The sequence below is a fragment of the Harpia harpyja genome, chromosome 1 (genome assembly GCF_026419915.1).
Source record: "Harpia harpyja isolate bHarHar1 chromosome 1, bHarHar1 primary haplotype, whole genome shotgun sequence".
In the NCBI taxonomy this organism is placed as follows: Eukaryota; Metazoa; Chordata; class Aves; order Accipitriformes; family Accipitridae; genus Harpia; species Harpia harpyja.
The window spans coordinates 50,333,094-50,355,248 of record NC_068940.1 but is presented as its reverse complement, the minus strand read 5'-3'; the positions used below and the strand labels follow the sequence as shown (position 1 = coordinate 50,355,248).

The following is a 22,155-nucleotide window of genomic DNA, read 5'->3' as shown; positions in this document are numbered from 1 at the left end:
AGCAATACACTGACCAGAATATATTTTAAATGCCCCTGTGCACATATTACATTGGACACCCCTGAAGTTGCTAGAAAGAGAGAAAGTGCTTAAATTTTTTCTACCCAGCACCTCTTTTGATTGTTTCTATATGTTCACACAGAGGGAAAAAAATATTACCAAAGCAGAATGAGAGGTTTTGCACCTGTTGTGCTCTAGAATAAGCAATACACAAGGGCAAAGGGGAAACGTTCCCGTTGGGGAAACGGTGGTGTGGGAATATGGCATGCCAGCATGAGGGAATGGTCAAGGTCTGAGTCCCTTCTCGCCAGTGGGCACACCAGATCCTCTCTGTTAGTGTGGCTGCTGCTGCAAACAGTGAGGGCCTAGTTTCTTGTCTCATTTCTCACAAAACCAGTGTCCAAACAACTTCGTCTAAACACAATGACTTCCTATTGTCCCTGTTTCATAATAGGCTCACAAAGGAGTTCGCAGTCAGGGGCGCATCATCGTCTCTGGTAGGGCAGGAAGTAAAGAAAGGGATGAATCCATCCCATCTGTCTACTACTTCCTCTTTTTTTAGCAAACTTATTCAGCTCTATCTCAAACCCATGCGAATGCTGAGGTTGAATGTGGATGCTGTTGGGTCCTCACTGCACATGGGAGAGGCTTCAGAGGAAGAAAGAAAGAAATATTTGGTGTAAAACAGGGGGCAGAGATCAGACTGAACAAACACATGGATGCAGAGACATGAGAGGAAAGGAGCAGACCCAACAGATCCCACTCCACCCTCCCACAAATTATGCAAAAAAGGAGACATTCAAGTAGCTTCAAAGCCATTTTGAGTGATTTCCAGGCAGGACAGTCACAGCAAGGCCATGGACGCTCATCTGCTTCCTGCTGTCCCTCCATACAGGGTTTGAGCCCCCATAATAGCCCCCAGGGAGAGCTGGCAGCATGCACAGGGCCAATGTGTAGTGGCAGCATGGGGACAGGAGCACAAGTTCTTCCAAACATAGCCTGTGGGACGTGTGCCTGCCATGGAAACCTCTATCTGAATGGCACAATTTTTTGTCTTTTTTTTAACAGAACAGCTTTGCCTTCACTGTGGAAAAACTCTTATCGTGAAAAATATTTTAATTGTTATTGGGAATTTTTTATTTTATATTTTCAAAGGCAAATTTTCTTTCTTCTTTATTCAGCCATTTCTCTTATTTTCTGTCTTTTATTTCCCCGTCGTTTTCTATGTGAAGCAGAGAGGGCAGTGCAATAGGGAAGGCATGAAAAGGAAAAAAGTAATCTGAAGGGACTTCAGGGAAAAGTTTGACAGAATTATTTTCTTTTTTTTTTTTTTTTTTCTCCCTCTATTTGTGGATTTCTGTGGGATGTAAACAGCCATTTTAGCTGTCTCTGGGCACAGTGTCCGGAGTGCTGTGAGTGCAATATATGGACTATGTGCAAAGCACTGGCTTGTTCCAGATTAGGAAGAAGGGAGATTATTCATTGCTACCAATTCCTGTCAAGTCTTGCTTTAGCTAGAAAAACTCATTAACTGGTCTAATAAATTCTTGTGACTATAGTATAGCAAATTGTCTCAATTTTATACTGTTAATTCACTGGCTCAAATTCTATGGGGTCTAACAAGAGTCCAGAGCCATTCTGACAACAAAGGCAAGGATGATATGCCAACAGAAAAACTTACCCAATGACAGTAATATGAATTTTCATTATATTGCTTGATACCATCCATGGTTTATACTGCAGGTGTCTATCCCCTTTGTGCCTTATATGAATGTTCCGAGGTAGAGAGTCTATTCTTGTAAGGCAAAAGGCAATATATTCACATCAACAAAGCCACATGACTACCTTAAAAAAAGCCATTTCAGGCAAGCAGAGACATTTTCAAAGTTTGAAGCACAGTGGGTGAGGCTTTCTCTGGAATCGCTTGGCAGTTTCATGCCCTGGGAATAATATTTTGAGCTTCAGCTTCATGCAAACCTTTCTGGCAAAGCCAATACTCAAGGAGAGGACTGAGGGACAAACAACACAATTTGCTCACCCATCTTAAGCAATATACACAAGCTAGTCTTCACAAAGGATCCCTTGAAAATTTCATTTTGAAATATGAAACCCAGCCTGGGGGAGAAAAATTGTACTGCTTCAGACACATCAATATCTTGGAGTTTAGGGTTCACTGACAGATTTGTGGGTCCTGAATCCAATTCGGAAGATGACTGGGCACCACAGGGCTCAGTCAGGAATCTGTGAAAGGGAGGCAGACATAGACTCTGACATCAGTAAAGCAAGATTATTAAGAGGGAAGCAAAAAACAGCCAATTTCTGGGGCTTTCCACTCTTTTAAGCTGTCTCACACACAATACTGGCTGCATAATTTCCAACTATGATTGATTGTACCATTACTTGGATAAAAAAAGTTTTCTCCAGCCTGTAACTTCTGCTTTAGCCTACCCGAGTTCATTACCACAAATTCATTATACAGATGCTTCTTTGCATAACTACAGGCTCTGATTTGACCTCTTTTCACAAAACAAAAAGTCACCATATCTAATATATCATCAATGTTTGGAAAAGCATGTCTTAAAAAGCCTCTAACATTTTTGGTCATCCTTATTTTTAAAGAAGTCATAATGATCTATTGTTTGAATGTCTGGTTTTACTCCTCTTGTAACATCCTACTTACTTAAATAAAGGAAATAACCTCTTTTAAAAAAAACCTACTCACACCCTTCACTGGCTGCCTCTCTGACGTTTACAGTCACACTAATTCAAACCACTTTAGAGTTGGTTTTTTTGTGATTAAATAACATAATTGATTTTAAATTGCACAAGTGATCTTGTGTAATAGAAATGACCCCAAGCCATGACATTGGTAACAAGACTGGCAATCAGAAATTCTCTGCCTGTTCCAGATGTGGACTGTGAGTTTACACAAAGGTCAGTGCAACAGATCCATTTTGCAATGGATGTTTTTTATAAATGTCACTGATACAAACTAGCCCTGTTACCAAAAGCATCTCCCAGCCAGCTTCTGCAGTGACTGCAAGTAGCCCACTGCTGTTGTGATGGCCACAACTTCCAAACCAGAGCTGTCAGCCTTGCTGTCCCCTTGGCACCACAGCACAGGGGACAAACTTCTCTCCTACCCCAACACCCCAGTCACACAAATTTCAGAAAGAGTCACTTTTAGGCACATGTACATTAGCAGGTATGTGCAGATATGATCTAGCTGCTCCAGGAGAGTCTAGGAATGGGTTTAAACATATTCATGAGGCTAGGCTCAACAAGGCAGGATTGCAGTCCAGGTCTCCAGCCCTGGGGGATCCACCTCTCTTCAGTCTTCTTCTGGTTAGTCTGGATGCTTTGTTGCTACCTGGGTTTTCACCTCACTGCCTAGGAATTACTTTTTGTCCCCACATTTTTCATCCTGGGATATTGAACTTCTAAGAGCATGACTCAGCTGCCTTTGAAAATCAATCATCAGTTGCGTCACGGTGACTTATGCATTCGGGCTGAATCACTTAAAACCCAAACCCAGCGCAGAAAGTGATGTTGCAGTTCTTCATGTCCTCCCCAACTATAACCACTGCACTTCACAGCTAGGCTTAAGGGAAAAAGGGTCTTTTTCCAGCTACCTCTGATTTTCATTGATGTCAGTCTTGCTGAACAGGGATGGATGTCCACATTCATTCAGAGATATTGAATGGCACACAATCTTGCAAGAGTCTAAAACATGGGCACAGCCCATTATGCATCCAGTTTAGTCCAGGTCATCTTTAAAACCCTAAAGAAGTGCCGTAGGTGAAACAAGCTGGTGTTCTCAGTCCAAAAGCTAATGAAACAGCTGATATAAAACGTGTCATCATCATTTGCACCATGGCTGAATAGGTGTGAAAACTGAACTATTTACCCTTTCCATGTACAAAGCTCACATAGGCAAGAACTCCAGTGCACAGGCAGCCGCAGATGTGGAAACTCACAGTGTCCCTGTGCTGTCATTCTTACAGACAAACAGAAGACTTGAGCTTTCAGACCTCTTGACCTGGCACTGTCTGCGGGCTCCAGGACAGCTCTTTAAACTGTACTGTCCTCATAACCAAATTCCTACTTCATCAGAGCCAGTCTGTGGCTGACAGATGGGTTAAATACATGGGAGAGAAAAGATAAGCAAAAGACAGCTGCAGAAAATTAGAGCAAATTCAAAATTACTCCTGGACAAAGAGAATTTGCCACTTGAGCCCAAATTCAAAGCACAGGACTTAGAAGAACAGGCGAGTATTAATGACTATGCAGCTTAAAGGATCATTTCCTAATTGCTCATCTCCCCCATCTGCTCGGGGCTGACTGATGGACAAAAAAATCCTCAGGGCAGATGTTGACAAGTTCAGACAACAGCCAAACAGTTGTTTGTTTTGTTTCTAGTGTTTGGGTTTTTTTTTAAACAAAATGAGATAAAAGAATGGGGGAGTGACTTTATAATATTAGATCCCGCTTTCAGCTAGTTCTGAGATCACTTGATGACTGAGAAATAGCCTGAGATGTGGTTTCTTACCCTGTGGCTTACTCCACTACTAACCTCTTGAGCCAGAGTGCAGGTAAAAAAATAAACTAAGTGTTTGTTTCCATTTGTGTTGCTACCAAATTCACTGGGGAGTGGCTGCTCAGTGGCTTAATTACCTTGTCAGGCCAGCAGCGTTCCCCCCAAAACATGCCAGCCTGAGTAGCTGCCATTTTAAGCAGTTTCCAGCTTGATACAGAAAACCAAGACTGCCTGATAGTAGCTGTGGCACCTTGTGCCTTCACAACCATCGTGTTTGCCATCTGTCACCAGGCTAAATCCATTCTGCTGCCCTCAGCAACAGCTGATTAGTCAGGTGGAGTCCAAAACTCTGGATACTACCATGCACTTATCTGGGGTTACTCCTGATTTACACTCAGAGTGTAAGAAAGTCAAGAGCCAAATCCCAAGGCTACAACTTGTGGGTGAAATCCTTGGCAGTACTCACAAAAGGGGATGAGGACAAAAGTGGCCAAAGATGTTGTTGTGTTCCGTCTTTTCTGAAACTGCAGAGTTTGGAGCAGCTCCAGGGCTTTGCAAAGCTCTGGCAGCTGCCACAGCCCCAGGAGGCCTTCTGAGTTGCACAGGATTGGGAAAGTGTGGTATATTGTGGCCAAGCTCACTCTGCCCCCGACACATTCCCTTCCTTGGGAAGGTGTGGGGAAAAAAACTCTGCCATCCAGGGGCCGGCACGTGCAATAGTGTGAGAGAATTTCAGCTGGAGTTTGGGAGAATTCAGATCAATGTATTAGTATGTAGAGTGAGAGAAGTTCTTACAGAAAGGCCTTGTACTCCTCAAGCCCAGTGAAGATCTAAAGTTATTGCTGTAGCAGAGCACTCCCACTGATATCAAGGAGCACTCAAACCAGGAGCAGAACCAAAAAAAACTCTAAAAAATGACCAAATCTGCCATCCTTTTCCACTCCAAAGATAAAGAAAATCAGTGTTCAGAAAGCTCAGTATTTTTCTTTTGTCCACAAATCATTCTGCTGACAGTACAAGACATCAGGGAAAAGCAACTCTGTTCTTGCAATATGTTCTGCACAGCACCAGAGGTTAAGCAAGAAATGCAGCATGGCTAGTGAGCAGTGCAGACCTGCTGGAGGTCACTTCTGGAGATCTGACTATTTTGGGGACTCTTTGGCCCATGCAAAAAGCTAGAGGTCTTGCAGACATCTTTAGTTAGGAGGACAGCACAGTGATGGAGTCAGGCATTCCTTTTAACCAGCCAGGTCTAGTTATGGAGAAGCTGCAGAGGCTCATTTTTCCACACAACAGCAGGGATCAACCAAGGGGCATCTTTCAACCAAGATGCTCTTTCCCACTCTTGGATACTCTGCCATGCTCGGCCATCCTTAGTCTCGTGCTTCTCTGCAGGCTTTTGCCCTCATCATTGAAGTTTTCATAGTCTTTCTCAGAGCCACAGACCAACACCTAGCAGTAGTCAGAAACACCTTTCTGTGTACGTGTGCTTTACACCTCTGTGCTTTGAATGGTAATGTGACTGCAGAGGGAGCAGCTGCTCTGCTAGGGATTCAAGATACAAATGAGCTTGGCTGTTTTGCAACAGAACCTAAGCTAAATGGCATCAATTCCATACCTCTCCCATGCTTTCCATGTGATTTAGCCCAAACAACAATACATTTATTTTTTAATTGTATATGTCAGCTCTGTTGGTGTGCTCAGTCATTCTGCCCCAGGGATCCAATTCAGTTAGTGTTAAGAAGGTAGCTTAAGTAAGAAAATTAATGAGTCGATTTGCTTTCCAAACCTTTGTTTACAGGTACAGAGATGCACCTGACCATTTCCAAATACTGGAGGTGGCAAATATGAAGCAGTTTCACCTCCTTCTTATGACCTTTCATTTCTCCCTGGCAGCATCAGTGTTGCTAGTAATTTTATGTATGTAACAACAGGAGGACAAGCTGGCCCAGAATTCAGACGTGGTATTTAGGTGTCACCATACAATCCATAACAGTCATGCTGAAATGGATTTAGCCAGCAACACTTTAGAGCCATTTTTGTTCATTTCATACCTTCTGAATTATTGTAATTCAGTGCTGTAAATACCTATCAGACAGAGCCTTTGTGTTAGTCCAGACAGAGGGCTTTAAAGACCTGGCACTGACATCATAAGAAATCACTGAGTTGGTCTCAACAGGACCATCAGTTTTCTGGCTATTTTTTAACTGTGTTTGATTAGTAGGAACTATATCGTTCTTTGGCACAGATGTTTGAAAACAATTCTTTATTTTGGGTGGCTCTGTGCTCAAGTGCCCAGTCTGAAGTACCTGTGCCACTAGGCTTTCAAATGGCTCAGCCGTTACCAGAAGTGTCTCAGGAAAGGCCCTAAAGTGGAAATACCTGAGATCACAAAGGTCTTCATGAAATGCAAACCTTTACCACAATGTAGTATTTGTGCTATTGTAAAGACCATATGGTTTCACCACAACTGTCTCCATTTGGAGTAGATGTTACGCAAACATGCTTGCAGAGCTGGATTCAGATCACATACTTTGGTATCCAAAACAGGCACCTGTAGCTGCAAGGGCTGAGTAAATAACATAACCCACTGCTCATCTGAGAAGTACGTTGGCTCCTTCAACATGCAAAAGAGAATATGCTTGCACTCAGATCAGCTGCTACAAGTGACCCACCTTGGCATCATGGTTCCCTTTCACCACCAGTGGATGAGGGAGCTAGCTAGCTCGTGATCTGAAATACCCATTCCTTTCATACTAAGACAACTAAATCACAATCATTACAGTAGGCTGAAGTCATAATTCAAGTTTCAAAATCTTTGATCTACCACAAAGTTCTTCATGATTTTAATGTCGCTCATGTATATGTGCCACTTCAGGGAGGCAGGGGAAAGGTAGCGCTCTGAAGACATGGGTCTGAGTTTCTTATCAAAGCGGTCAGAGTCTAAAAGGGATTGGTCAGTTATAGAAGTAACTAGCGGGATGCCTAACTCACCTGATAAACAGCCTGGAATAATTTGTCGCTTTGATCATGGCAAAGAGTTTATTATTTTCATACCTTCTTTGCATTCAGATTTGTGTGACTTCTGAAAAGGAACACGATGGCTTTATCAAAGTATACAGCGGGAAGAAGAAAGGCTTTGTCCCCATAGACGTCTTAGAAAACATCTGATTCCAACAGCCCACTTGCTGCAGTAGGAGCCCTTTCTTGGCCTGTCTGCCTCATCTCACACTGTGTCAACCCAGATGGGCTGTCTTGCAGATGTTCAGGGAAATAGTGAGAAAACTGCAACTACAAGAAGAAAAAGACATTTAGACTGCCACAGCAACACTAAGAAATAAGAAAAGTGGAATGTTTGAAAGAAAATATAGTCAGAAACTGCTAGGGAAATGAGAGGTCCTTGGTTACTAACAGGAATAAGGTAAGGAAAAAAAAGTCTGGGCTGATTTCTGGTCCAAGATGGCTGTTACAGCCCTGATGGAGACAGACAGCTTGTTCTGAAGGTCTAAACTCGCGTCCTGTTCTTGTGTCTTAGAAAACTGTTGGACTGCTTTCTTGCTTGAAGTGTGTATTTAGGGGGGAGGGGGGAGAATACCATTCAAACTGTCCTCATACTACAGTCCAATGCTTGTAGTAAAGTGTGGCTGTGGTTCTACAGTTTTGTCCCCAGTATCAACCAATCAGTTTAAGCGTTTAATCCTGGTGTTTAGTCTCATAACAAAGCAGTCTGGAGACACCACGTGAACATCAGTTCAAGAAATGCACTGTGCCCTGGAAGTTGGCAGCTTTCTCTTTCTGTGCAATCTTCCTATATGAAAGAGTAGCGAATTTGTGTGTCCTTTGTTTTCTCTGTATATGAACAAAAGCTCTCAGCGTATGTTGGGCGTGATGGCTGCTCTTATAGCTCAAAAAAATAGCCAGTCCTCTGATTCACAAGTCTGGAAGTATCCCTCTGTGTTTCCTACACCTTTCTCTGGTGATACAGAAAATAGACGAAATGCTGGGAGAGCGCCACAGGCTGGAAACGTTTTATATTTTTCTGTGTTTATTGCACTTAAAAGATTTTATATATTAATCCTATTTATAAAAAAATAAAAGTTAACTAAACCCCAGAAGACTGAAAATGCTAGGAAAGGACAGACTGCACACAGAAGTGATGTCTGTGATCCAGACTGTGATCCAGTCAAAATCCAGAACTCGTGACAGAAAGGCGCTGTGTGTCTTAGCATTGTGTTCACACACCAAAGGAGTCGTCTTCATTTACAAAATAGAAGTTTTGCAGATTCAGCAGTAAATACACTGACATGAATTCCTCCTTGACATAAACCACCATCAGCATCCTGTAAACCTTCTCCATCCTAGTGAGACTGTGCAGACAGCTCTGTTTTGTCCATGTAAGCCTCCATCTTCAAACATGTTTTGGGCATATGAACTTTTTGATACCTGGAGCACAGTCTGTGGGACCTGTGGATCTTGACTAAATTATACCAGTCAGCCAGTGCCAATCCTGTTGTAGAGCAGGGTCCTTATGATGTTTAAAGACAGGAAACCTAATTTCCAAGTATTTAATTGGATGTAATTGCACCAAATACACTTAGACAGCTTAGCACGTATTATGACGTAGAGATTAAGTCCTATCCCAAAGCTCCCTGCTGAATTCATGCCTTATTTGACCAGCTTGAGACTGAATGCCACTCTTTACTGCGATTAACCCCAAACTGATGTCCTAAATCCTGATATTGCAAGAAGAAATTCACATGCTGCCAGGCTAGTATAGGCCTTTGCAAAGTTGACACTATTTCTAAAAACAAGCTACCAGACCTGCTTTCATATACTGAGGCAGTTTGAGTCTGTGTTGCACTGCCCAGGTCTCAATAGATGGGTTGCCTTATTTGAATAGCTGACCTGACTCAAAGCCTTATGAAATCCAGTGCAACTCTACACATGACCAGAAGTTCACAGAGCAGATCAGGCTTCAACCTCTCAGAGACACATTTTGCAGCTCTTACGTATCACTTAATTGCAGAGGAGGAAGTTGCAGGCGTGTCAACTGCTGAAACATGGTCCTTCATAATGTAAGTGGTCTATACCAATTATTAATGTCCTCCTGGCTGATCAAAAGTATCTGATTTCATATCTGCTGTGGGAATATCAGCAATTTATAAATGGGGGGTTTTCCAGTTCAACGATGAATATCTGCTCAGCTCATTTTCCTATGTAACCAATAAACTCAGTGGGACGACAGAGGATTCTGATAAGCCTTAAAGATCAAGAGGAAGAGCAGTAGAGGCATATTAATCCACTCCACTCTATAAGATTTTTTTTTTTTATATTCACCCGTTCAAAGGAAAAACTCAAGTGTTTGTTAGAATTAAAATATATTTGCTACTTTTGATCAGGCCTGTCAAGTGGACAAAGGAAATCTGTATTAATCTCCACATATGTGCTATTGTTTACATGATTGCATCATACTGTGATTCCCTCCTATTTTAGTCTTCTATGATTTCAATTTATCCCTACAATGTGCATCACACTATACAAAGAATTATATGAGTATTACCTACAACTCACAATGGCCTTTAATCAATGTCAGTTTTATTCCTTTTGATACTGAGCAATAAATAATAAAGTGACTGAGTAAAACAAAACAGACCTTATGTGGACTGTATTATATCTGAGAGAGCATTGCTTCTGAACCAAAGCTTTCATGGTTATCTTCTCTTTGTGGTTTTTTTGTTTTGTCTTTTTACTGGGCTTTTGTTGTTGTTTGATATGTAGATATAATTTATGCCTAATTTAGCAAGAAGCACATATATGAATCTTACTTTAAGCATGTGATTCCTTGGCTATTTGCATGCTTAAAGCTGAAGCACTTTGCTGAATTAAGGTCTTTTTCTTCAATTTTATTTTGGATGCCTTACTCTGAATCCAGACAAGTATCCCATCATCTTTTTCCTACCATATGCAGTTTGCACTAGATACTGCATTAGCCAGCAGTTAAAAGTCAGACAGAAGATGGAATGGACTTATCTGACGTATGCTCAGAAAAATTGAATTCTAGGAGATAAATGCTGTTCAGATTTAATTTAATATTCTGCTTAATAAAGACTATGCGATGGTTGGAAGGAGAATAGAAGTGTATATTTCTTGGCTTCTTTGCATCAGACTATCATTTTCAGTTATCCACCTTCAAGAACATTCACTAAACCTATCAGCAACAGATGTTACTGAGCATTTCCATTTAAAATCTACAGCACTTGCATTTGGCACATTTAGCAAACCATTTCTAAAGTAGTTCTTCTGCAATGTATGTAGCATGTGTAAACTCGGAGTGAAGTTTTGTGGTGGGGCCATCCTGAACATTTGTTTCTGGCAGATCAGAATGTATTTTAAGCCATTCAACAGCTCATCACAGCATAAAACTGGCTACAGAACATTTTCATAAGTGCTAGGAACAGTTGATCAACATGAGCGGAGGATGAGCTGCCTGAATCATGATGTCCTCCCGTCTGTAAATAACACAGTGTATCAGTTTATTACCAACTTTCTCTACACTTGGCCGTTTTGACTCAGTGACTTCCTTTGGAGACAGATGCTGCAGTGCACCATCAGCTGTGGACTCATTGCCCCAGGGGAAAGAAGACACTCCTACAAACATTGTGTATCTTTAGCATTGCTTCCAGGCCTTTTTTTGTAATTATTTGTTGATTCAATTGACTAAATACAGCACTCAGTGCCATCAGAGGAACGTGCACGGGGCCAGCAGGCAGTGACATTGGAGATTTGGAAGAGCTGTGACCTTCTAAAGAGGCCGCCAGAGACCATGTATGTTGTCTAAAATGGCACTAGACAGATGTCTTTCTTTGGAAAAGGAACCCAACACATTTATTTTAAATATGTGCAGACAATACTGATTTATTGAACACTCAAATTACATCTTTCTTTTCCTAAAGGACACTGAATAAATGCAGCAAGACATATCAATCTTGTCCCATTTAAATCCACAGTAAAAAGAATACTTGAATGCCACAGGGACTGGAGTTCAGCTATTATCTTGGAAAAGGCTAGTCAATGTTACCATTCTCCCAAAAATCTATGATGTAATTTGTCTGATCTAACTGCAAATGTCTACAACTAAGCTAGTAAATCAATCTGCTTTTGCCCTTCCCCAGAAAAGAGAGTAACATGCACTTCAGTACTATGGTTCATCTGACTGACTGAAGACTTCTGCTTTTGCATAAGCTGGATTGTGCCTCACAAGTGCCTGTTTCTACCCATCGACAACCAAGGGAGCATTGGATAGCTGGGTCAGATGTAGACCTCCGCAGACGTACCATCTGTATCAGGGCAGAAAAATTCCTAGCCCTAATTTCTGGATGTATAGGTGTAACATATATAACTCTGTAACAGATACACCTGACTATCATGTGTCTTGTTCTTTTTACAGTTCCTGTGAAGTTACTAGCCATGGTTATTATTAGAAATGAGAAAAGAGGTGCATTTTTCCCCCCTTTTTCTTTCTATAGAATTTCCTTTACTGGCTGGTGGATAAGCATGGCTTCCTAAATAGAACATTTTGCATTTAAATACAAACATAACTTTAATATCATATAGAACTGATCCTATTAAGGACATTTTAATTTCAAATACTGAACAGGAAGAACATTAGCACGGCCCTATCCCTTCCTGCAAAAGTACTGACTGTCCATAAGTTCCAAGAGCAACAGTAACATGTACTTACCATGTACCTAGGGAGGTAGATTTGTGTGTGGTTCATCTTCTACCAACATTTCACAGTGTTTCTGCTGGACAACATTCTGAGATGCTACAAACCACCAGAATAAATAGCATTGGCCTGGGCAATTAGACCAGGGTGGGTGTTGCTGTGCTCATTCATACATAACAAAAAGCAAAATGCAGATATGTATTTTCTATTCACTGGTGATACACTTACCAAATAGCTCATATAGCAATGAAAATAAGCATGAAAGAACGTGAACAAGTAACAAGTATGTCAGGTTCAGCTTAAAAATATAAGGAGGGAGGAGTATGAATGATATTCCCATGCATACTCCTTCTGTACTTTGCTCTACTACAAATAGGGTCAGACCAACACAAGTGTTTAATTTCATATTTGAGACATTTAATAAAAAATGTAGTCCCAAATTATCATCCAGATTGTGCGCACTACATTTTGTAAAGCAAGGAGAGTATTTTCCCCAGTGGGAATATATGTCACCACAACATTGAGTTTTCCATGGCTAAAAAGAATACCTGAATCTAAGAGGTACATGAGACTTATTTTTAAAACCATTCTTTATATAGAAAATTGTTATATGCCTGGGGAATGAACACTTGGCAGGGTCTCCACAAAAGAGACCTGGAAAAACTATAGCAGGACTGCTTCAGGTCAGCATGTATGTCCATCCCCTGAGTGGCTCAAGGAACTCTATGCAACACCTACCTAAATTAACATCATTTGTTCAATCAAATAATAAGCTTAAATTAATTTCATATTTTATTTATGTACATACAGGCAACACATAAACTTATATAGATATATATGTGTATCTTACATTCATTAACATCAACCCAATGGCAAGAGCACATGCCCTTAAAAAATCTGTCCTGATTGATTTTTTTTTCCTTATCTTAATGTGCTCAACACCTAGTTAGGATGGTAATTGGTGCCTGATAAGTACTGAGACAGATGGCTATATAGACAGGGTAGGCTAGGCTTGACAAGTTTTATCGTGTTAGGCAAAGCATATAACATATAAACCCAGAGTTACAGGCAGTTGAACTGCAAATAGGCAATACATAGAGCACAGTCAAGATACTCACTGCTCTGAAATGCATGTCATTCATCAGGCAAAGTTAGGATTGCATGCCGCATACAAATTGGCAGCCTGAAAACATTGTCAGAACAACATGTAAATCATGCCTCTTTGACCCGGCTGCCTCACAATAATGAGATATTGAAAATAAAGAATAACTTCTTCTTGGAGGTTTGAAGGAGAGGAAGCCAGGAGGCATTCGTATGGGCTTAAAATAAAATTTTTTAAGCAGTGCTAGTCGGTCCCACATACACACCATGAGAAGGGCACGTAAATTTACCTTCATTAGAATGAAGTAAATCAACATCTGAATAATTACTGTGCTTCCAGCGGTTTGCCAGCTGATAGGGTCAGAGGCTGACAACACAAAACTGAAAGACTGTGAGAGTTGTTTCAGCTTTGCATCACAAACAGGAAAAAAAATGAGAGGTGGCTGTGGGCAAAATCCAATTTTTAAAAGAACCAGTGCAGTAGTGGTACCGAAGCAAACTCTTCTATGTGCCTTGTCTTTTCCATGTAGCCCCCTCTCCCTGGCGGGGCCGGTCTGGGTGGCTGTGGCAGTGGCTCCCACCCCATGCTCTCATCCGAGGGCAGCACCGCAGGTGCATGGGCACAATTGCGGAGCAGACCTCTGGGCTGTTCCCGGCATGCCCAGCCCATGCCAGCAAAGCCTCTTTCCCACTGCTCTTCCTTCCAGGGATCATGCCAGTTTTGTTGCTGGCTGGCCACTGCTTGCCCTTGTGTCTGGCAGGAGAAAAATAACCAAAATTATCCCAAGCAAACAGAAGCCAAAAAAAGCAGCCAGCGTGGCAGCAGTCCCCAAAACCTTGGAGTCCGCCTTCCTGCACATCCCTGCGGTGTTGCAAACTGCACTGCAGAAAGTGGTTGTTCTTTGTGCCTCCCTGCAACGTGTTGCTCCCCTCTGCTGCTCATGGTCCTCCTCTGACTGGGCAGGCTGCAGCACCTTTCTCACCAACACACCAGCCATCCTCATTTTACACCTACTGAGTCTCACTCTCTGTCTTGCCAGGAAAAACCTTTCAGGCCCATCCAGTGCATCCGCCCTATTAAATGCTTGCTGTCAAGCAAGTTGCACCAAAAAAGGCAAGGTTGGCATTGGCCCTGCCTCAGCAGCCTTCCCACATGGGCGTCTTCTACAAACTGGTTGGAAATCCTCATTCAAATGGATATGGGGCTGCTGTGAGCCACATCCCCACCAGCACTGGGTATGGAGAGGGTCCACTCCCATGTGATCAAGGAGGGAAGGGGAAAAACAGATGCTACTTTATTGTGACCCTTTGGAAGAAGTCTGGGTCTCTAAGGCCCAAGTATTAGGTGAGTCATACTAAACATGGGAGAACGACTTCTGTTTTCAGCCCATTTACATTATTTATTACTCTCTCCACATTTTGCCTCAAGAAATGCAAAGTGAATGCAATCTATCTCTTCTGCTCTCTCTTTCACTCACTCCACATCCCAATCAGCTGCTGCCTTGTGTCTTTGTGCTCAGTCTTGCAAAGGTGTCCCCTCCCTGGCTTTTCTCCTCCTGCCAAAGGCGATGCTTCCTGTGGATATTATCCAAGGTACAGTGAGAAATTCCCTCCTGCAGGATGGTGGGGCTAGGCTTTTCTATGTTGATCCTGTCCCCTGGTAAATAGCAGTTCCCTCCAGACATCCTTGTTCATGCTGTGGACACCAACACCTAAGCAGAAGGAAGGGAGGGCAATGATCTTCATAAGCTGTTTTATTTTGGGCAGGACCTGGAGTGACTTTAATGTAAAACGCCTGATCTCCAGCTGGACAGCATCCAGCCCCTTTGCCATACCTGTACCACAGCAGGGTCTGAAGACGGCCATCACAGCAATCTGGTTTGCAATTCATTCCTGCTGCAAGGAACTATAGGGTCCTGTTTGTTTATTTAAAACCATAGTAGACACTTAACCAGAAGTCGCAAGACCCCAGATGGGTACTAGGAAGGTGAATTATTTGATTAGTGGGATTGAGTGTGATCAGGCTCCTAATCACTCACAGCAGACTCGCTTGCCTCTTTCATGCTTGCAGGCAGGCCTGAAGTACATCATCCTACATTAGCAGTCACAGGGGAGATTAAGCTGACAGTACATGTGGTGTGTATTACCCAAGCACAGCTATCCACACAACTAAGTATTGACTGAATTGACTACACCATTTGAAGTTCAGTCCTTCCAGGAATGAGGTATCAGCTGCACAGGGAAGAAGTAAGCCCAGGCTATTATAGTGTAAAGAGAAGGTTACCCCATAAAAATAGCACCTAGATCACATGTGTTCAGTTTCTTGCTTAACCGTTACCAAGGTAATTCATCTAATGGTACTGGAGCTAAAATGAAATTTAATACTGCGATGGGACACTCTAGAAAAGCACACTGGAGCAGAAATGTTTTTTCAGTATTTATATAGTTTGCAGCATTTTATCATGTAAATAAAATGGTAAATACACAAAAATAGCTCAAGACAAAATTATTAGCTTACTCCTACCCATCATCTTACACGTGCATCTTTTAAACCATCTGCTGTAGTTTTTCTGTAGAGGTATGTACAGTCCCGTGGCCTCTAGAGGCTACTGTAATATGAATTATTAGTACAAATGGCAAGCAAATCTGCTTTACTGACATCCTGAAATTAACTCACAAGTGCTTTATGGAAGGAACATAAAATCAGTTTAACACCTGTACCTAAATCTTCATTGGACAGTAAGACATTTCCTACGGTCTTCCTTAGAAGGGCAAAAGGTCCCACATACCTAACTGGAAGAGACAGATTTCTTCTTGAAGACAGCAGCACCAAGACCATTGCTATCCTCCACATTGCCTGCAAGGCTCTGCTCTTTAAAGACCTCAGAGACACCACAAAGAACCTGTGCCAGCCTTCCATCCAAATACCAGGACTGCAATGGGACATGCAAGCCTGCACACAATGTTAACTGGGACAGTCTTTGTATCCTGCACACTTACATGCATTTTGTGCAAAAAAAAGGTGGCACGCTGGGCATATCTGTATCTACAACATGCTCCATGCAGACATAATGAAGCCTTGGTTGTAGGTTAGATCTCAGCTGCTCTGAAGCACTGCTGCTGCACAGAGTGAATGCTAGCTGCGCAGAAAGCACAACTTCCCAGTCTGTGTTCAGGCCGTGTCTACCTGGTGTTGACCATATTGTTTGCACAGGTCACAATGCTCTAGCTTGGTTTCTTCAAAATCCTGGTGGCCTTTATCTTGGCTTGTGTGACATTAGTAAGGGTTGTAAAAATACAGTTTGCTTCTCTGCATAATGCCCCCCCCAACACACAAACCCAATTAACATAACGCGTCAGCTGAGAGATTAGATGCTGGAGCAGGCACACAGTTCTTCATCTGACAGCATTGTACTCACCCCTTAGACTTTGGTTACACAAAACCTGCTAATTGAGAAGGAAGCTCCATAATTTCTTGAGTTTTAAGAGCTCCTTAAGAAATCTACCTGCTTCAGTGCCCCAAATAACCCCCTAATAGATTTAGCACACTTGTCACATTTAATGCTAGCAATTAGTGAAACAATCTGCAGCAGGCCAGAAGCATCAAAGAAGCCTCTGTGAGTGAACTCCTCTGCCCACCAGATCAGTGCAGCCGTGGGTGGTGGAGATAATAGGAATGGTCATTTTTGCTCTTGTTCCTGTAGGGTGGTTCCACCTCCAGATGAACCCAGGTCATCCTCAGCCCCAAAGAGTCATTTTTGCAGGCAGGCATCACCAGATAAGGGTCTTCGCATGTTTTAACTTAAAAACCAGGGGGATACCCCTTGGCCCTTCAGAGTAATACCACTTTTACAGCCAGCTTTCAAAGATGTTGCCCTCTTGTAAGATTTCACCCTCTTTTAAGCAGCATCACTGTGGCTTTGATCTCAGAGCAGTCAAGGAAAGACCTGACAAGTAGATGGAGTGGTGTCTAAGTAATGTTGTAGCGTCAGTCTCACCACGGAAGATGAAGATTCAGTGCCTGCTTAGCGGAAATCCAAACACAGATGGGGTAAGTGCCTTCCCCCCACTGTCTTGGGAGCAAGGGAAGGAACAGCTGTCAGTGCTAATGAGATATAGAGCAGGTGATGTAATTATCATCTAAGAGCCTGAGTAGGATGAGACAGATGTTGCTTTCAGGGTTCATTGCTTTCCTAGTGACACCTGCTAACCAGCTTACATGATACCCCCCTAGCCACACCAGACACAGCCTAATATAAAATGAACTGTTTTGAGTAAAAACAAAACACTCTAGGTGATATCAAAGCCATACTCGAGACTGCTCTTAAACAGTGGGAGTCCCAGCAGGAATTGAAAACGGGGCCATAAATTACTCTTAAATAAAGTAAATATGCCAATCCTGCTTCCTGAGAATCTGTCTCCAAGCTTGTACATCACCACAAGTCCCTTCTTCCCGAAATGGGATCAGCAGCTTTGCATAGAGCTGCGGAGGACTGGTGACTCTCCACTAATCTGCAGGCTGAGAAATAAGCTAGTTAACCATGGGTTTGAGGTTACTGTAGGAAGGAGGGCCCAGCTGACGTTGACCCAATCAGATTCAAGTGGTGCTGAGGAATGGAGGCAGCTCCCAACACGGTGGGAATGGCACAGGGAGACTTTGGATATGTAAAAACCACAGTTGCATGTCAAACCACAGTCAAGCACATGCAAAAAGGCCCAGCATGACAGATCATCACTCAAATAGGCAGGATGTGTTTGGGAACTTGGTTTTGCTGTAGGAAAGATGAAGGAAAGTGGGAAGACCTTGTGGATCAATTTAAACCCCTGTGGCCCAAGTGCAATGGCATAAGAACAACTGTATGCCATGTGATGCTTGGATCCATGTTCATCTATGCTACTGAGGGCTGAGAACAAGTGGACAAGGGTGATAAAAATCCATTAAGCATGGGACAAGGTAAGTGAGTTAAGACTGTAAAGTGCTCTAAAGAGAATCTTGTACCACTGGAGCCCAAAGTGTTACCACAACACAGACGTCTGGCAGCAACTGGTGCTCTGTAAATCACTGTAGACTGAATTAGATTAACTCCAAGGGAACACGTGGATAGGTCTAAAATCACCCCCACGAAATGCGTTGCCCTTGCTTTTAGGCCTGGCTGGATTGCAGGGGGCAATATAAGATCATACTCAAAGGGAGAGGGTGTCAACAGGCACAGAAGAAATCTGTTTTTGCCACCAGTCCAACTTGACAAGAGAAGAGGACTTTTTATTTTCAAGTTGTGTTCACTCATTTAAATACTTTTCAGGTAATTAACACTGGGCACCAACAGAGCTGATGTTCCCTGAAGAAGAGTGAAACATTTATTACCCTTCTCCTCTTCCTTCCTGAAATGATTGAGGTGAAAGAAAGGTTAGAAGAGTCTTTTCTGGGTTGTCTTATTTCTCTTTTTTCTTTCACAGTGGTTCCAGGAATGGAAAGTCATTAATCACCTATCATCAAGATGGCAGATAAGAGTTGCATTGGGGTTATCGAGGATTGGAAAAGATCATTGAAGCACGGCAATTAATTGAAATGAGTAAGATGGGGACAGACGCTTTATTCAAAAATAAGTAGCAGGTGATAGGCAACAGAGTTGGACTGGTATTAAGAAAAATTGAGTGAGGAACCTTAGCTGGCAAAGATGAAAAGTAGAAAATGAGTTATAAAGTAAAAAGAAAACACAGTAAATGCATAGAGAAAAAGGTTTATAGTGATAATCCCTGTTTATTTATTGTTTTAAATTACTCAGCTGGAAACTCTGACTTTGCCTTTCCTCCTAATTGTTAGCCATGTCAGTACTACATAGACAAAGCAGTGGGAGCCAAATACCAGCAACCTTTGATGCTCCAGAAGAAGAATGCTTCAGACAGTTAGACTCCAGGTACACCACAGATATATATCCTGCAATGCTGCAGCTGCTGAGTTGCATGAGCTCTCATTATATCTTTTGCCGGTTTTATGCATCCTGTGCTTTTGGCACAGCCACCACCAATTCCACCATCCTCCTTCTCACACAAGCCTTCCTCTGTGTGAAGGACTCGCCGGGAAGCTCCTGCTGACCACTCACCTCTCCCAGATTCGCTGCAGACTCGCAGCATTGTTTTACAGGGGCAGACAATATCACCAAAACCACCTCCCTCTTTCATCTCCTTTCTGAAGGAGATGCCAAAAGCCAATGAAATAGCCTGCTTTGAAGAGCTAACACAACACAATAAAACCTGCCCACAACCTAAAAACACCGAAAAGATTCATGAGGCCTTTCCTTTGAAAAGTCTTACAGTCAGAACAACTGGGGATGAAACACTTTTTACCATGTTTGGCCATAAAGAGCCTGGCATTCATAAAAGTCTCTTGGAGATATGATTTAACTGACATACAATCTTTTAACGGCAATCAGTTTCCATATGGGTTACTTCTACCTCTTTTTTAAGCTCAATACATTCTCTACAAATGAAATTTGTTGTCCCATATCCATGCAAAAAATTTCCCGATGGCATATTCAGAGTTGGAATTTCATCAAGATAAGTAAAATCTTGAATCAAATGCTTCAATTTCCACAAATTGCAATTTCTGTAAGAAAATGGCATTAGAAAAATTTTAACTCACTCAACAGACATAGCAATGAATGCTACTTCTTATATATTGTGGCGTTGTAAAGATGCAGTAGGGTTACGGGGTGTTGTGGTGTCCATTGGCAGGTTCTGCCATGATTCCCTGTTGAGCCTATTTGGATTTTCAGCAGAGATCTGGTGCGACGTGGTGAATTTACACCAGAGAGTAGGCAAAATCCCAGTTTGCCACTGGAGCAGCTGTCAAAAAAAGCTTTGATGTCAGAGAAAACCTGAGGAAGGGAAAGGTTTCCAGGAGGAAAAATTAATTAAATTCACTGATATTATCAGCTGGCTACAACTTGTTACTCTCTAGAAGAAAGGAGGAAACAGGACTGAAACTGCATTGCAGAGTTGTATGTTCAGAAGTCAAAATTTCTCTCCTAACTGTTACTGAACAACTCATAGTCTTTAAATTGGGGCAGAGGCATCCAGGACTAAGTTTTCAGCTTCCCTGTGCCCAGAATGTCCATTACCTAGTGAATCCTGATGTCCAACTGCGAAAAGTCAGGGCCTCTTGGAATTTACCCCTTGGAACAGACTTTTGTCCTGGACTGGTGGCTTCCAGATAAATTAGCAGCCTCTCAGTCATCACTCTCCCTTTCACCTTCATTAAAAAAAAAAAAAAAAAAGGTTTCAAAAGGGTATCCTTCCCATTGTGATAGCTAGCAAAATAAAAAAGCATTCACCTCCTGGAGCTGACAACTGATCCTTGTACCACGTGTAAAACATCCAGTTATGACTTTTTCATTCCTGCTGAATAAAAGGCCAATTTTAATAACTCTTTTATGCCTTATAATCAAAGTTCAATATTTGGTGCAATATTTTTTTTGCATAAATATCCTGTTCAGCTGCCAGCTGGAGCACGCAGAGCCAGGTTGATCTGAAGCATCAATCTTGAGGAAATTGGAGAAGTTCATAATAAGCTCTCAGTCATATTTGCAATGCAAGATTAACACCATTTCTGCATGACTTGGCTCAGTCTAAGTCCTGAAAGACCAATAACACCCAGAGCAGCTGTGATTAAAGTTCACACACTGAGCTGTCATTTAGTGGACGTTACATTAATTACAGTCCTGCTGGCTTCAGAGAAAAATTGTTCTGCTGTCTTTTAGGATACCAAGGCTGTTGTAATCACAGGTATTCAAAACAAATCTCAAAAAATTGAGAATAAATCTCAAAGAAAAAAAAAAAATGTTCAGGTAGCAACTTAATTAAGACTGGGAACTTGCAACTAGCTCTGCTGCAACAGGGCAGATTCAACTTTCTAAAAATGATGTTTTCTTCAGATATGCTGGCTGGCACAATTTTCTTTGCATGCACTATTACTGCTCAGTATATGGGGCATGACTCATGATACATCACAACACAGAGTGATAGCTAGAGAAAATTGAGCTTCTGAAAACTGAGATTAAAGGGGAAAAGCCACAGGAATAAATAATAGCATAGACAGATAGGGCTGGAGCATACAAATGAGATGTCTCAGAATAAGTTTTGGCCTGTCATCTAACCCCTGGTACTGGGCTGTGGACACGCTTTATCTTCCTAGCATCTTAAGGGATGTGTGAGGTAATTAAAAGAAGTCAAGTATGAGGCCTTCTGCTACCAAGTCCAGGTATGCTGGTACTTGAGGGTCAGAAGCTTGTGTATTTTCCAGCATCCCCTTGTTTTCAGTCATCTGATAAACAGCCCCAGGCCACCAGCCAGCTCTGCCCACCTGCAGCCTGCAAGGACAGACACTTGCAGCAACTCCCCTGTGATTCAGGTCTCAGCACAGCAAACCATTCCCATCCAGCAAACCTCCCGCTTGGTTTCTGCAGCTCTGCCCTGGGTGTGGTGGGTCCAAGCACAGCCATGCACCTTCCCAGGGGAGGAAAGCTGCAGTCTGGCTTTGCCCCCTCAGTAGAGACATTTGTGGTACAAGTGTAAGTAAGGACTGCACTCCTACCAATTTATTTTAATTTTTTTTTTTTACTTAAGAGGCTGACTTGAAAATTCGTCTTGCAGTTCTTCCTATGAACTTCATATTTGTCAGGTGGTACCTTTTATGGTGCTACATGATCTCAAGCGCTGCTTACAACTAATAAATCTCTTTGCAAACTTCGCTTTGGTTTAAGGAAAAGACTACATGTTACTTCTAGTATTT

General features: G+C 42.2%; 1 protein-coding gene across 2 annotated transcripts in view; it reads left to right on the top strand.

Moving 5' to 3' along the window:
* STAC (SH3 and cysteine rich domain) overlaps window positions 1–8,698 on the top strand; it is a 74,431-nt gene extending 65,733 nt beyond the window's left edge. For both annotated transcript variants that reach the window (XM_052793166.1, XM_052793177.1), the window contains exon 11: window positions 7,610–8,698. In XM_052793166.1, coding sequence (XP_052649126.1) covers window positions 7,610–7,708 — 99 coding nt within the window. In that variant the 3' untranslated portion in view covers window positions 7,709–8,698. The remainder of the gene's footprint in view (window positions 1–7,609) is intronic.
* The last annotated feature ends 13,457 nt before the right edge of the window (window positions 8,699–22,155 follow it).